The 15692-nt window shown below is 38.9% G+C and overlaps 2 protein-coding genes across 3 annotated transcripts; one reads left to right on the forward strand and one right to left on the reverse strand.

Annotated features, from left to right (window-relative positions):
- Positions 1-6982: 6982 nt before the first annotated feature.
- On the forward strand, positions 6983-9610 carry LOC109426304 (uncharacterized). Of its 2 annotated transcripts, XM_062856146.1 has the most exons (4): positions 6991-7553; positions 7620-7710; positions 7771-8407; positions 8474-9610. In XM_062856146.1, the coding sequence occupies exons 1-4, from the start codon at positions 7532-7534 to the stop codon at positions 8711-8713; spliced, it is 990 nt and encodes a 329-aa protein (XP_062712130.1). In that variant the 5' UTR covers positions 6991-7531; the 3' UTR covers positions 8714-9610. The 2 variants fall into 2 exon arrangements, with proteins under 2 accessions (XP_062712129.1, XP_062712130.1); XM_062856145.1 differs by having other exon boundaries at positions 6983-7553; positions 7771-9610.
- A 462-nt stretch (positions 9611-10072) lies between these two features.
- Positions 10073-10940, reverse strand: LOC109426305 (C-type lectin domain family 6 member A). The gene is made up of 2 exons (XM_019701761.3): positions 10760-10940; positions 10073-10695 (listed from the first exon to the last, which is right to left on the reverse strand). The coding sequence occupies exons 1-2, from the start codon at positions 10847-10849 to the stop codon at positions 10318-10320; spliced, it is 468 nt and encodes a 155-aa protein (XP_019557306.3). The 5' UTR covers positions 10850-10940; the 3' UTR covers positions 10073-10317.
- Between the last annotated feature and the right edge of the window lie 4752 nt (positions 10941-15692).

Consider the following 15692-nt stretch of genomic DNA (forward strand, 5'->3'; position numbering starts at 1 on the left):
AACGGAAATCCTGAAGAAAATGTTTGACTGAATTCTAAAGGATCTCCAAAACTCTATAAATTGCCTTGTCAAAAAGTTCCTGCTAAGTTTGTTTTTTCTTTTCTGTCTTAATCTTTTGAAAACATTTTGAAGAATGTTTATAGAGTTCTTGTAACAAATTAAGGGTTTCCCGGAAATTAAGAAGTATTTTTGGAACACATGAGTTTGATTTTAATTAGACAGCTTTCGAATCGGAGAATACCAAAATTGTTGAAACATCTTTTTAAAGGAAATCCAGCATGAATTGAAAGCAGATTATTTTAAAGAATTTCAGTCCGAATTCTTCAGTTGAGAGACTTGATCAACGAAATAAGGATGAATCCTCGGCGAACTCCTGATAAAATCCATAGATTCCTTGAGAAACTTAGAAGAAGTTTGTGGGGAAATTGGCCAAAATTTGCTTTTGTTTCACGCTAAAGATTTTCAAGAAGTTTAATAGGAAATTAAGTCCGAAATTCCATCATACATTTGTAATGGGATCTCTCTAAAATTGTTTCAATATTTTCTCTTAGAATTTTCTTTATGATTTCAAAGTTTTGTGAAACATTCTTCTGGGAGGTCGCCAGTATCTCTCTAGGATGTCACATTGGAACGAGTTTTTGTTAAGTATTCATTTTTATAGTGATTGACCAGCCATTTTTTCAGAGGCTGTAGCAGGGTCCCACTAGAAATTATCTTTGGATTTCGCAAAAACGACACTTCCGATTGCGCTACAATTTTCATCGCATTTTTTTTTGCTGTAAATACTTCTTGCTGTTTCTCTATGAACTCTGGCATGAATTTTTACTATATCTGGGATCCAAAGTCGCAAATACATTCTTGAAAAGCATTTTTATTTTTACTTTTATATAAATTTCTTTTATTATCGTAATCATGCTGGAATTTCAACCATGTTATGCATTTAGTAAATTTAGCAAGCACCAACATTTTGCCTACACGGTGTTCAATAAGTTCGGATACACCATATAACTTGAATTAATTTCACATCTGTAATTCAGATTTTCAAAGTAAATGTATTTATTGAAAGGTCATATAACACTGATCAAATATAGCATATGGTTTTGAATAAAGTATTTTTCTACTTTTTTTTGTAAGCCTTAGATGTATCTAAAGTTTGTTAGCTCCGGCACGCTGAAATAATTTTCGATAAGTTGCTCAAGCTACAGAATCAAGCTACAGAAGCCTAAAACGTTGGCTTTTGAGTTTACATCTCACTATACTAAATTAAAATAACTAAAATAATAGACAAAAGCTTTACACTGCTATTTATTTGATTCATTGTGCAACTGTCATTGGTTCGGGTCAATCACGGAATAGCAACCATAGATGTGTGCAGTCAGTCTAAGCTAAGCTAAGCTAAGCTAAGCTAAGCTAAGCTAAAAGCTTTACACTGCTATTTCAATGATAATATGGTGATAAATTTGCAAGTTTAGTCAAAATGTGCTTAAATCTATGAAAAAGGCATAACACATTATATAAAGCTAATTTTGGTTAAAATTTGCCACAATAGGGATATAATCAAGTTTTGGAAAAGATAATTATGGATTAAACTGTGATATAACGCAGCCTTGCTTTTTGACAAAACAAAAATCATTAAAACAGGTACAGCGGCAATTTTAGCAATTTTAAAGATCAAAATAAAATGAGTCCGTACTTCATCCAATCTGAATCTTATAGATTATTTCGTATGGCCATAGTTGCTACCACTAATGCTGAGGACAACAACCTAATTTGATTTAACCAGCGCTGTTATTGGTCGTGAGCTTCCCATGACGATGAACAAGTAGGCCCTTTCATCGTCACAAGACAAAACGAGCATTCACGCACTTCATCATGTCATTTTGCAATGATCAAGCGTCATGACGGAAACTTTCATATTGTTTTGAAATTAAAATTTTCACCTGGTCCAAGTAAATTAAGGCTAGCCGTTGTATTTAACAGATAGAGAGGATATTCATTCATGCTTTGAAGGATTTAAACAATGACAAAATCCATTAATATTGTAGTAATTGCCTTGTTTAGAATTATGTCACGCTCCGTCATGACCGAAAAATGAGCGAATATTGTTAGCCTCTCTTGGTCATTGCCTCCCGATTCGATGACATTGAGAGAGACACTTCTGTTAAATTCGCGTGACGACCCGTGTTGACGCTGACGCTTTCCAAGCCTGGATTTAACTTAACATTATTAGTCAATAAAAACTAGTCGAAATACCAATGACAGACGTGCGTGCCGGCCGAAAGGAACTTGAGACACATTTGCAATTATTACAAAAGGATAAAGGACAGGTTATTTCAAAACATATTCTGTATTTGATCAGTATATTGTGAGCTTTCAAATAATACATTCACTTTCCAAATCTGAATTACAGATGGGAAATAAATTCAATTTTACTGTGTATCCGAACTTATTGAACACCGTGTAGATCTGCTTATTATTCTATTTACATCCACATTCTTCCACGACAAAACTAACATAATGGTAGGAATGATTCATTTGTTTAGATATTTTCCACGTTATATAAGCAAAAATATACCCTCTATAAAATGGGCCCCCACAACTCTGTGGCCCCGGGCCCCCACATTTGTAAATCCGGCCCTGCATGTAGGGGTTGTGTGCTAGTAGTGGACCCTGCGCCTATAGTGGACCCCCTTCAGAAAAACTCAAATATAAATGCCCAAATCAACTGTTTCCAGGCAACTTCCACCGGGGGAACATCAATTACATTGCTACACAGCAGTTCCTGGCAAACAAATGACCCAGTGGCCGCAACAATCGGTTATTTTAACTATTTATTGAATGCAAACACTCAAAAGAGTCCACTATACGCACACTCAGGGAGGGTCCACTATAGGCACCGTCGGCGGCGTGACAGCTTACATGGAAATCAAATGGGGGGTCCACTATAGGCGCCAAGATATTTGTAAATAATCCTGTAGTGGACCCAGGTGGTGTCCATTATAGGCAACATCGATGCGTATTTTCAAATGCGTATTTCACTGAAATAATATATTATTGTTGTATGTTTGACGGTCTTAACATAAAGAGGGGACATGGAACTTGTTAAAAAAATCTACTTTGGAACAATCCACTGCCTTAACATAGCTAAAAAACCGCAGAAGTAAATTTCGATGGCTTAGGGGGTCCACTACTAGTACCCAAACCCTACTTACCTCATTCACCTTTATCGAAAAACGACAATCAATCTTCTTGAGGTCCACATTAACCAAGCGGCAGCTGTAGGCTAGCAAGAGCAGGAGTACGGGAACAAACACGCCCTTCCTTCTATCGCGGCGGTTTTCACGGTCAGAAGATCGAATCTTTGCGCGTTGACACCTTCAACGGAGCGCGGACTGGCGGCGACACGGTACACCATCGGCGGATTTTCAAAAATGTTATCGTCCGAAATATTTGTTAAAAAAAAATATCAATTTTTAAACGCAAGGAAAAAGCATCCAGGTAACCCAAAACCGACGTTAATTCCGACCAAGCCCATCATTAACCGCCAAAATCCCCCCCTATAGGACCCCTGGGCTTAAGCTAAAAGCTAGTACTTACCTGCGCTATAGTTAAAATAGCCTAGTACCTACCTGGCCGGAGAATTGCCGAAAGTACGCCTTAACGCTGTGCGAACCAACCAAGGTCCGGAGTTTGGCCCAACCGTCAAGTACGCCACTCCGTCGACCAGATAGACTGCCGTTGGCCAGTTAGCCGCCTTCTAGTTAGACGATAGAGGTACGGCCATTTTGAAAACGTGTCGAACGGCCGTCCAACCCAACGATAGGCGACAGCAAATGAGGACACCAAAGGAAGGACGAAGGAGAAGGTGTAGTAGCGGAGCAAGAAGAAAGGGGCCTCGGTTAGAGTGAAGAAGTAGCAAGAAAGAGGTAGGAGATAGACAGTAAGAAAGTGGGAAGAAAATCAATAAAGGTACCTGTAGTGTGAAAATTGTAATAAAGCGGGTTTGTGTTTAACGTAAAGTGTTTAAGTGTTTCCTTGGCCGCGATAGTCCAGCGCGTACGCCGACCCTGAGGCAGTTGAAAGAGGGGGATCTCACCAGTGCTGGGCAGGGATCGCCCACTAGTTACAATCCTCGGAGGAATTCTTGGAGAAAACTTTGTGGGATTCCCTGGAGAATTGTGTGGTGGAATTCCTGGATAAATTTCTGGAGGAATACCTGGTGGAATTTGTGGAGGAATCCGTGATCCAATCTTTGATGGAATGCCTGGAAAAAATCCTGGGATGTTCCTGGAGGAAATCCTGAAAGAACACATGGAGCGATTCCTGGAGGAATGTCTAGGCAATGCAGGGAAGAATTTCGGAAGATATTCTTGGAGGAATTCCTAGAGAAATCCCTGGAGGAATCTTAGGCGAATTCCATGGGGGAATCTCTAGAGGAATCCCAGGATGAATTGCTGGTCGAATTCCCGAAGGAATTCTTGGCGGACCACCACCATCAAATAAACCATTTCTCTTCTGCGGACGAGTACGAATATCGAACGACAGCGTAACCAGTCGGACATTGTCCCGAAGATGGGCAACATCGCGCCCGAAACCGGTCGACAGAAAAGGTAATTCTTTAAACCCTTGACGATTGTAAGAACGATAAGTGTTATGTCTTGTCTCCGGTCGCGTCTTGTGAATGTTCTTGGCGGAAATAAATTTGGTGGAATTCTTGGAAAAATTCCTGTAATATTTCTTGGAGAAATGCCTGAAGGAATAGCTGTAGGGAATTCTGAAGGAATTCCTGGACCAATTACTAGAGAAATTCCCGGAGAAATTCCTAAAGAAATTCCTGAGGTAATTCCTGGAGGAATTCATGAGGTATTCCTGGAGGAGTCAATGCAATAATTTCTGGAAATATGTCTAGATTAATTCCTTGAGAATTTCCTGGAAGATCCCCTGGTGGAATCTCCATAGAAAATCGTTAAGGAATTCCTGGAGCATTCCCTGAAGGAATTAGTGAAGGATTTCCTGGAAGAATTCCTGAAGAAACTGCCTGCAGGATTATAAGGAAGATTGCCTGCAGGGATGGCATGCACGTCAGTGTATGTGCAAGCGTGCGTGGTTTCAATATGAAAATGAGTTGCCCCGTGCACATTTTCAGTGCAGAATGCCATCCCTGATTGCCTGGAGGAATTCCTGAAAAAATCCCTTAACGAATTCCTAGATAAATCTACAGAATCTCCTTTGCTTTTATTAACGTCTCTGAGTATCCTCTCTCTTGATTAAACTCTCGTAGCGATCTGGGAAAGATAATGAATGCTGGAAACGTTCCCGAGCACGTCGCTTCGCACGTCGAGTGTAGCACAAGCTGAGTATAGACCAGAGGATTATTGGCATTTCAAAGGTGTTACACAATCATTTTGGGTGGGGGGTTTCTGTTTTCGGAGAGTCATAGGTGCGTTACATGTGTTCCGGAGGGCCCAAGGGAGACTTGGGAGGCATTTCAGGAAGTTTCAGAAGGTTTTCAACGGATTTCAGAGGCGGTATGGAGGCGTTTTTGAGGTTTCGAAGAATCACATATGCGTTACAAAGGTTCCGTGTAGGATTTTCAGAGACCCCTTCATAAAACTCTTGAAACCCTTCGCCCCTGAAAGCTCCATAATCTCATTGAAATGCCCTTAAAACCCCCGTCATCTTGAAATGTATATGAAACCCTTCGGATTCAAGGGTGTTCCTGAAACCCATCTGATACGACCTTGATCTGAAATACCTCGAAACACCCCTGAAACCTCCGCAATCCCATTGAAGCACTCTTGAAATCATCATAAAATGCCCGTGGAACCCCTTAAAACACCTTTGAAAAGCTCCAGAAACCACCTGAAATGTATCTGAAACCCCCTTGAAATACTACCAAACGCTCCAAAAACCTTTTGGAACGCTCTTAAAACGATCATGAAACCCACTGAAACTCTCTGAAATGCCTTAAAAGGCCCCTGAAACTCTTAGTAATCCCCCTGAATCGCCTTTTAAGCCCCCGTAATCCCCGTCTCCAGTTAGCCTAGTGGTTAAGGCTATGGATCGTCAATCCGGAGACGGCGGGTTCGATTCTCGTTTCGATCGAAGAAATTTTCTCGACTCCCTGGGCATAGTGTATCATTGTACTTGCCTCACAATATACAAAGTCATGCAATGGCAGGCAAAGAAAGCCCTTCAATTAATAACTATGGAAGTGCTCAAAGAACACTAAGTTGAAGCGAGGCAGGCCAAGCCCCAGTGGGGACGAAGAGCCACAAAGAAGAAGAAGAAGAATCCCCGTAACCTCACACCGAAACCTGACGGAATTCTCTTGAAAGAAAAGGCTTTTGAAGTCCTCATGAAGCCCCTTGGAACCCCTTGTTTTTGGGCTCTTTGGAAGCTTCCCGGAAACCCCCTTGGCTTCATCTGAAATGCCCAGAAGCTAGACCTACTCTCGCGAACCAGATTCCCTCATTATAGTCCTGACATAATTTATGCACAAAATCCCCTTTTACGAGAAAACCTATGCAGAACAATTGAAAATCCTCCAGATTTGTCTCTATGCTGAAAAACGTATGAATACTAAGATGCTTTAGAAATCGTTCAGAAAAGTTCACAAAGTTACAATTCCTCCAATAATTATTCTTTAGTCACAAGTTTTAGTCTCTAATATTATACTGCTCTGATTGCATGACATTGGTGAGGCACACGTGTAGCCTTGGTTTGAACAGTAAGAGCGATAATTAAACGGTATATGTGGGACCCGGGTCAGAATCGTACGTCATTCAACCTAAATTTTAGACTCGATGGTTGTGCAGGTGTTGGGGCCTATCATAGCTCAGCGCGTAGACGTGCTTCAATAGATAGGTGTCTGAGTTAGAATTCCGACTAGACAATGATCTTTTCGGTTTGTATGTATTTGTAAATCCATCGTATTTCTAGTATTCAGTGGGCAACTCATTTTTACAACCACCAGATGTGCGTTGATAAGCCAATTAATTATTATTGATACTTTTCGTTCTTACAGTACAGTGGTTATCCAATTTTTCAGCTCAATGGCAACATGACAAAAGTATAGTAAGTTTTGCCATACAGATCATAGATATCTAGCACTCGCGTTTTGCTCCAGCCGTAATTGCCAATTTCTCATCCCACGTTTTAAGGAGTTAAATACTTTGAGAGTGATCAAAGCCCCGATTTTTTTATTGCATTTCCGATCAATGCATTGCAATGTGTTTGTGCATTTGAGGTTCAGATGCAATGTTTAACCGGGGTTCTGAGGCGTTTATCCCTAAGAGTTCACTATCGGTAAAATATATAATTATAGTTTTACGCGCATCAAAGAAAATCACTGTCAACTGCGAAAAAAAAAACCAACAGAGGAAAGAATTGTTCTTGCCAGCGGAACTCTCTAGACTAGTCCGAGAATTTGAAGCGTCAGAACCATGGATGGTATTCGTCGTTTGAACAACTGGCTGAAATCAAAGCTAGATACTTTGGACGATGAAAGTGACTATTTTCGTCAGATGGAATGGGCGCTTATGATAGCAGGCGTACAGTTTCCATCAGCTAGTCCAGCTTGTTCCAGTTCAGTATATGGTTTGATCGTTTCTTTGTAGCCTGCACCGAGTGGAATTCCCCGGGTGAACTAATCGGAGTGTTCAGCCTTTTCTTGGCGCTGGTGATGATCAACTCCAGGGCAATTCTTATGTGAGTGAACCTGAAGGATATCCTAAAAGTGCGTAGTTATTTGGAAATTATCTTGAACAGGGATTATACGGAAGGCCGAGTTCGTTCATATCGTTTGATACGCCGATTCTTTCTGGTGTTGGAGTGGTTGTTTTTCTGGGATCAGCTCATACTCTATATGTTTGGCGTAAATGAGGAACGACAGTATAGTGTACCTGATAATATAAGTCGACTGGGTCCCCGTGTAAAACTGACCTTCGATATTCTGATATGCAGCAACCATTTAATGTTTTCCTCTATTTATGCATCGATCTTGACGATTATGAATACACTTTTCATGGCTTTCTCTACCGAGTTGGAGAATATTGTATTGAAGTGTAATGGAATATTTGAACGCGTTGATAAACAAATGGATGGTACTATTGGAATGCATGAAAATATCCTAGGATCAAAGTTTTGCAACATTTTAAAAAGAGAATTGAACATGATTGCAGCTCGACACGCCGAGCTGATAGAGCAGGTCGCGACTATGAGAACGTTGCTGAAAATAAGTTTCCTGTTGATTTTCTATACGGAGATGGCGTTCATCGGTTGTGCATTATTCTATGCAAAAATGCAGGGCCTGACCATGAACACGGTGATTGTTGTATGCTACGTTTCAGCGATCCTCATGGAATGCTATTGGTTCTGCCGGTTAACGGACATCTTAAACCATACGGTAGCTTCTCATCTCCAAATAAGGTCATGTTTTCATAATAACTTTCAATTTGATGCATTTTTTCAGAACCATGAAATCGGATATGCCCTGTACAATTTAAATTGGCCGGAGAAGTTTTGCGATATGCCAAACTCACGCAAAGAGTACCTGGAAATCCGAGCTACCTTACTGGTTATCATGATGAGGGCACAGCAGAATCTGGGAATCACTTGCGGAGGGATGTTCGAAATGTCCGCGGCAGCGTTCCACGAGTTGATGAAAATGATCTACAGCTGTTTGATGTTTCTGCTCAGTGTCACTACGTAGGGTGTTTGTGTTAGAGGTTCCTGTTCCCCATTTAAATATTCATAACAACAACAGAACTGTAGCAAGTAATTACAAGAATCATTTTTTTTTATCCCGAGTAAGAATAATAGACAATATTTTATTTATGATTGTTTGTTTGTGTTGCATTTCTAATCGGTGTGACGCCAGATTAATTTTTAAACATAATCTCCCTAATTTCATTTACCGATTACATAAAAAGGGTTGGATAAAAATATCAAAATCAAAGCGCCAAGTGATCCATGCTGATCAAGCATCTATTGATGAAGACCTGCTGCAGCCGTTCAATGTTTTTCAATGATACACACCAAGTTTTACTAGTGTACCAGCACAGAGCTCACGTTTGAGTACTAACCAGACTTAACTTATCATCAGTCAGTTCGAAGCCATTTGGGTGCTCCATGGTAATGAGCTTAATCTCGTCGATTACGGTTATTATCCTTGCCTCACTATAGCGATGAGTGGATGGGACCGTACAAAACACCACCGTTGTGCAGTACTCTACGATGATTTTCTCAGAGACACCTTTGCGGCTTAGGGGTCCTTACATAATTTCGTAAATGAGATGGTCTAAAACTTGTTTGTAATAAATTCAACACTAGGTAGACAGACTCATTGAATTCATTGATTTGTTTCAATTGATTGATTTGTCTTTATTAACCTTTCAGGACGCGCGCCATCAAGCAACCGAAACTGCACTGCGCTCGCGCTGTACACGACAAGCGAGGTTTTTTGATAGTGTTGTACTTTTTACAACAGCGCGCGTGCTGAAGGGTTAAAGAGACTTTCAGCCCTTGGCTTGTTTCAAGGTTATGCGGAGCGAGACAATATGCTGCACAGAGGTTCCGACACGGTATAGGTACCGTCAAGGCGCCATTCACCGTGCGGGCTCCATTCACCGTGTGCCTTCGAATATTTTTTCATTATTTCCATATTATGATTGAATGTAATAACAATTTCCCTTCAATTTCACCAATACAATGTTGTATTGGTGAAATTGAAGGGAAATTGTCATATCATTCAATCATAATATGGAAATAATGAAAAAAATATTCGAAGGCACACGGTGAATGGAGCCCCCACGGTGAATGGCGCCTTGACGGTAGTTAAGGTCAGCAAGAAAGATTCCTAGTTTAAAAAAAGCACGGTTTTGCACGAAGAAAATAACACCTAACTTGTTCTTGTACCGACTTTTCGAACCCTCTAAGCAGAATACCCTCTTCGAATGAGTGTAATCAGTTTCGTATATTTTAATTCCGCCCTATGTTGCTTATCCTTTGACAGATACGCGTATTTCGACTACCACTTGTAATCTTCCTCAGTGTCAGTTATCCACAGTGGATAACTGACACTGAGGAAGATTACAAGTGGTAATCGAAATACGCGTATCTGTCAAAGGATAAACAACATAGGGCGGAATTAAAAGGTACGAAACTGATTACACTCATTCGAAAAATTAATATGCGTAATTTCGTCTTTTACTATTACTCTTTTTCTTCATTGTTTTCAAAATATCTTTTTCCACTATTTCACACCAGAAGATGTCTACTTTTCTCAGGAAACCTACAAAAAACTGAAGTCTATCCCTACATCCCCCTAGCGCACTCCACATCAGCGTTGCTCTCACAGATAGCATACAGCATCTTGCTGCACGAAGCGTCGTTCCAGGTCCAGAAGAAACCCAACAGTGGCCAGAACTGCAACGTCAAACAGTGCTCGTTGCCTCCGCTAGGTTCGGCTATCCTCCACCGCGAGTAGTGAACCCGTTGGCCGGTGTTGTGCCACACGTAGTTGTTCGTTCGAGCCAAATCGGTTGCACCCAGCCACACGCCGAAATTCGCCGATGAATGGAGTCCAGTTTTCTTGGCAGCCGCAACAATTTCGTCATGCTGCCGGTCGGAATCGACGATCGCCAACCGCATGCCCATCCGGTGACAGTATTCCGCCGATTCGAACCAGTTGCTCTGCGGAATTGAGAAACGATATTTAGCATGGATACTGAAGAGATAATACTTTTTAGACACCTACAGCATAGGTTGCAATATGATACTTGGGCTCAGCGGAGAATCCAAACTGTAGATTTATTATCAAAATCGCGACTTTGATGAAATCTAGCATTTTGATACTCCTGCTTATTTATGCTCATAAAACAACTGAGTAAGGAATCTATTCAAACAAAGAAGCGTGCTTGGACTGAATGAAGAATCGTACATTCATTAACCAGCCGATAGTTGAGGGGATTCCCTGTTGGTTGTTTGCAAACAAATCAGAAATATACTTATTCACTTACTTGGGTTGCACACGCTTTCGACCTCACTGCAGTGCACTGTACCACTGTACGCCAGTTGTATCACATACATAGTCGAACGGTATAATATAATTCTAGAAAGGTAACATCTATCGCAAAGGTGAAATGCTCTTCTTTTAAACTGGCATTATGATTACTCAACCGTGGTTCATTTAAAAATGGAATGCTTTCTAATATGTGTATTTTTAAACAACTATCCAAGCAACCTTCCTAATTGAATCATTTTCTAAAATGGAACATGAGTAATACCCCCAACAGGTACGTCAATTGTAATAGCACATGTACAGGGGATACTCAAAATAACTGGGACAGGTAAAATTTTCACTTTTCAAAAAATGTTCAACTCGCTGTAACTTTTCGAAAAGAGCATCAAATATTCTCAATTTTTTACTGTAAGCTCATCAACTAGTTGTGTATCAGTGGTTCAAATTTGGAAAAGATCGGGCCATTCTACACGAAGTTATGAAGGATCTAGAAAAGGGTAAAATTATTCGATAGCCGACTTTGAGCTGTTATATCTCCGGTTTCAATGAACCGAATGAAATGAAATTTTGATCATTTATGACTAATATAATGAACTTTGAAAAACAATTGACTTAATTTGAAGTTATAAATAAGAAAAAAAGTTATGGCGATTTCATTTATTCCATGTTTTTTCAGTAAATTTATCTATTTTTCATATGCATCCCATTACTTTTTCAATTTAATGAAGGCTTTTTGGTTGTTTTCCTTTGAAACATAAATATATTCAATTCAATAAGACGGAATTTTAATGAACTATCATTACTATCTCGAATTTTGAAACGATGATGAAGTTTTGGATAAATTGGTGTTATATTAGAAAAATAATCTAATAAAAATAATTTTCTTTAGTGTGAAGAATTTTCAGTTTAGTCAAATGTTTTTAATAGCTTATTATATAAGTCATAAATGATCAAAATTTAATTGCATTCGGATAATTGAATTCGGAGATATAACAGCTCAAAATTGGCTATCGGATAATTATACCTTTTTATAGAACCGAAAAGCGAAAATTTTACCTGTCCCAGTTATTTTGAGTATCCCCTGTATATTAGCGTGGTTCAAAAAACCGTTTTTGCTCCACACCGCTTATTCGATTCGTAACCAGATTCTAAGTCTTCTCTCAAAAAATGAGCTGATTTAGTTGAAAGTTGAGAGTGCACATAGGTTATCCCAAAATTGCACATGGTCGAAAAGCTTGGGGGCTCACCCTGCAAATGATAGCTGAGGGTGTTAGAAACAAACTTTTGTATGACGGCAACTTTCAGAAATGACGTTTAGAGGTCGCCCCGGCGAGATTTTTGAAAAATGGCCATTTTTCTCAATAAATTTCATACAAATATTTTTTACCGTACAAAAATTGGCAATACACACTAGGGGGACTCACTAAACAGATTAATTTGCTGCGTAAGCCATGATTTTCTGCTTATTTGAAATGTTTCATGATTTTGCGAATGAAATAATCGAAGATTGCCTTGGTGATCGCGACGTTTAATCAGTTTAATCAGTTTACACTGTTTAGTGAATCCCCTTACTATTTTTATATTTTTTACAGCTTGATATGGATCCAAACTACTAGGGAAAAACAATTAACGACATGTTTTGCAGATAACTTTTTGATACTGAATTTTTGAATTTACTAAAATTTGTCATTTTTTGTTATACTGCGCCTTATACCCATCATAAAAAGTATCTGAACTTAATGCTAATTTTAAACAATTTCCATAAAAAGATCGGAAATTTTATGAGGAAAAACTTTGCCGAAGACAGCATGGCGTTTTTTCTATCCGTTTTAGAATTATTCACGATTTACTATTTAGTGAAATTGGGATTTTTGGGTATTTAAAAAAAATCAAAAAAGTACTGCCCAAAAACACATACAAAGTAAAAAATCACGTATGCTCAACAAGTTTTTGTTTTGATTGTGTTTAAGAATTATGGTGGCGTCATTTATTGAATTTTTGTTTCCGTTGACAAATCCATTTTCTTTGATACAGAAAGGTACCTACTAGCGAGAAACTTTATCATTAGGTACCATTTTGAGATGCCTCAGTAGGCCATGGCATTTTTAACGGTTATGTACTGGAAATGGTTTATACGAGCATAATGCACATTCATACGCACGGCACATTTTGTATACCATTTAGAAGGTGATACATTCCGCAAAACATGCCGATTTTGTTTTTCAATGATGTTGTTCAAATCGTTCAAAGACGTGAATAAAACGTTCTAGTAGTCCCTATCATTTTGATCAACATATAAGACGATAAAAATGACGTCACTTTTTTATGTTCAAAACTGTTGTTTACCAATAATAGCCTACCTTGTCTTATTGTATGCCGTGTATGTGTTATGGTAATCAAATTGTTCTAACCTTGGATAACATTACGTTAGCCGGGCCCGTGGCGTAGTTGGTCACACGTTCGCTTCATATGCGGATGGTCATGGGTTTGATTCCCAGCCCCGGCACTTGCAATTTCTCGTCAGTTGCTTTTCCCCCGAGAGCAACTGACACTGACCCTCTTCTGAGCCCCGTGGCTCAAACGAACCTGGATACCTGGACATCGGCGAACTGCTACTCATAATGGACCCCCAATCGGACTGGAAAGGAACAACGGTCATCCATCATCATCTTTGTGCTCATCATTCTACTAGGTATAAAGTAGAAAAAGTGAAAGCAGCAGAAAGGCAACCAATTCGATAAAGTAGAATAGTATCTAGGCGCTGTACAAAATGTAAGTGCAGCTGTCAATTGAAATTGCTCACGTAGTGCCCAAGTGGACAATAGAGCTGTAAATTAGGTTAAATGATTAAGAATAAAAACATTACGTTAACTTACTGGTTCATCTCATCCCACCCGTTTCAATTTGACTTGGCGTATCTTATTTTTGGTGTTGATAAGATAGTTCAAGTCAGTAAATGTCAAAAAAGACAAGCTCTGTTTTTTAGAATGTCTTGAATTGGAATAAATATTGGTATTCTTACGTAAGATGTTCGTAATTGCGATTTGAATTTGGTATGGATCCACGTATTCGCCACTGTTTCCTGGGCTGTTTCACTGGTCCAGGACTCATACGTCTTCGTGTAGAAAAATAATTGAGAATATCAACAGGAAAGTAAGATAAACGCAAAAATATAGCTCAACATTTTGTGGAGAATATCTTTAAAAAAATCAATAGGCAGTACGAAGCTTGTCAAGAGAGCTAGCTTTTTTTTAATCTTTGCTAGGTAATTTCTATATGGAGGGATTGAATAACAAAAAATAATCAATTAATGATGTTACCATAATTCCATAACACAATCAAGACAGAAACTTGCTGAGCATACGTGATTTTTTACTTTGTATGTGTTTTTGGGAAGTTCTTATGTGACATTTTTAGAAAAATGCCCAAAAATTCAAATTTCACCAAATAGTAAATTGTGAATAACTCTAAAACGGATAGAAAAAAACGCCATGCTGTCTTCGGCAAAGTTTATCCTCATAAAATTTCAGATCTTTTTATGGAAATTGTTTTAAATTAGCATTAGGTTCAGATACTTTTTATGATGGGTAAAATGCACAGTATATAAAAAAATGACAAATCTTAGTAAATTCAAAAATTCAGTATCAAAAAGTTACCTGCAAAACATATCGTTAATTATTTTTCCCAAGTAGTTTGGATTCATATGAAGCTGTAAAAAACATAAAAATAGTGGGTATTGCCAATTTATGTACGGTAAAAAATATTTGTATGAAATTTATTAGGAAAAATGGCCATTTTTCAAAAATCTCGCCGGGGCGACCTCTAAACGTCATTTCTGAAAGTTGCCGTTATACAAAAGTTTGTTTCTTACACCCTCAGCTATCATTTGCAGGGGACAACCTAGTGCACAAGCCCCTCAAAGTTTGTATGGGAATTGCTATGGGAAAAGGACGGCTTTCATTCAATTGAGCGTAGCATTTCCACAAGTGCCCTAGGGTGTTAGTTGACCCTTGATACTCCTAGGCAACTCTATCAGCCACAACTAATCGGACGCCTCAATTATTTGTTATTGATTTTTATCCAGAATGAAAATCTTTGCTGATGATGATTACACTATTCGATGGGCATCACTGAAATTTGACTTGAAACATTGTAGCCATGATTTATGTGTGCTATCTTTAGCGCCATGTGCAGCAATGTTGCCTGCTGGGAAGCTGAACGATCACTGTTAAAGTTTCTGCAGTTGGATAAAAATCGATAACTAATTAATGAGGCATTCGATTTAAATATGGTCTTCGGTAAAGAGCTGATAGAGTAGCCTACCCAGGTAACCAATAAGCATTTAAATAAGCTGTATTTCAGCTATAAAACTGCATTATATCTGCTTGCTGCTGTATCATAGCAGTTCGACTGCTGAATTGCTCTGAATTAGCAATTCAAATGCTGCTTAAAATCTGACAGCTGTTGTGTAGCATTTCAAATGCACGATATTTTTTGGTTAACAAGCATTCTAACTGCTACTTTATTGCCTCAAAACTGCTAAGAGAGATGAGCGATGCTAAAACTGTTACACATTTCAACTTTTCAATTCATGTACCACGACTATAGGATCCATTACCATTCAGATGTCCTATCATTTACTGGTAGCAACAAAATAAATCAATGAGAG

Source organism: Aedes albopictus, chromosome 3 (genome assembly GCF_035046485.1).
Source record: "Aedes albopictus strain Foshan chromosome 3, AalbF5, whole genome shotgun sequence".
NCBI lineage: Eukaryota > Metazoa > Arthropoda > Insecta > Diptera > Culicidae > Aedes > Aedes albopictus.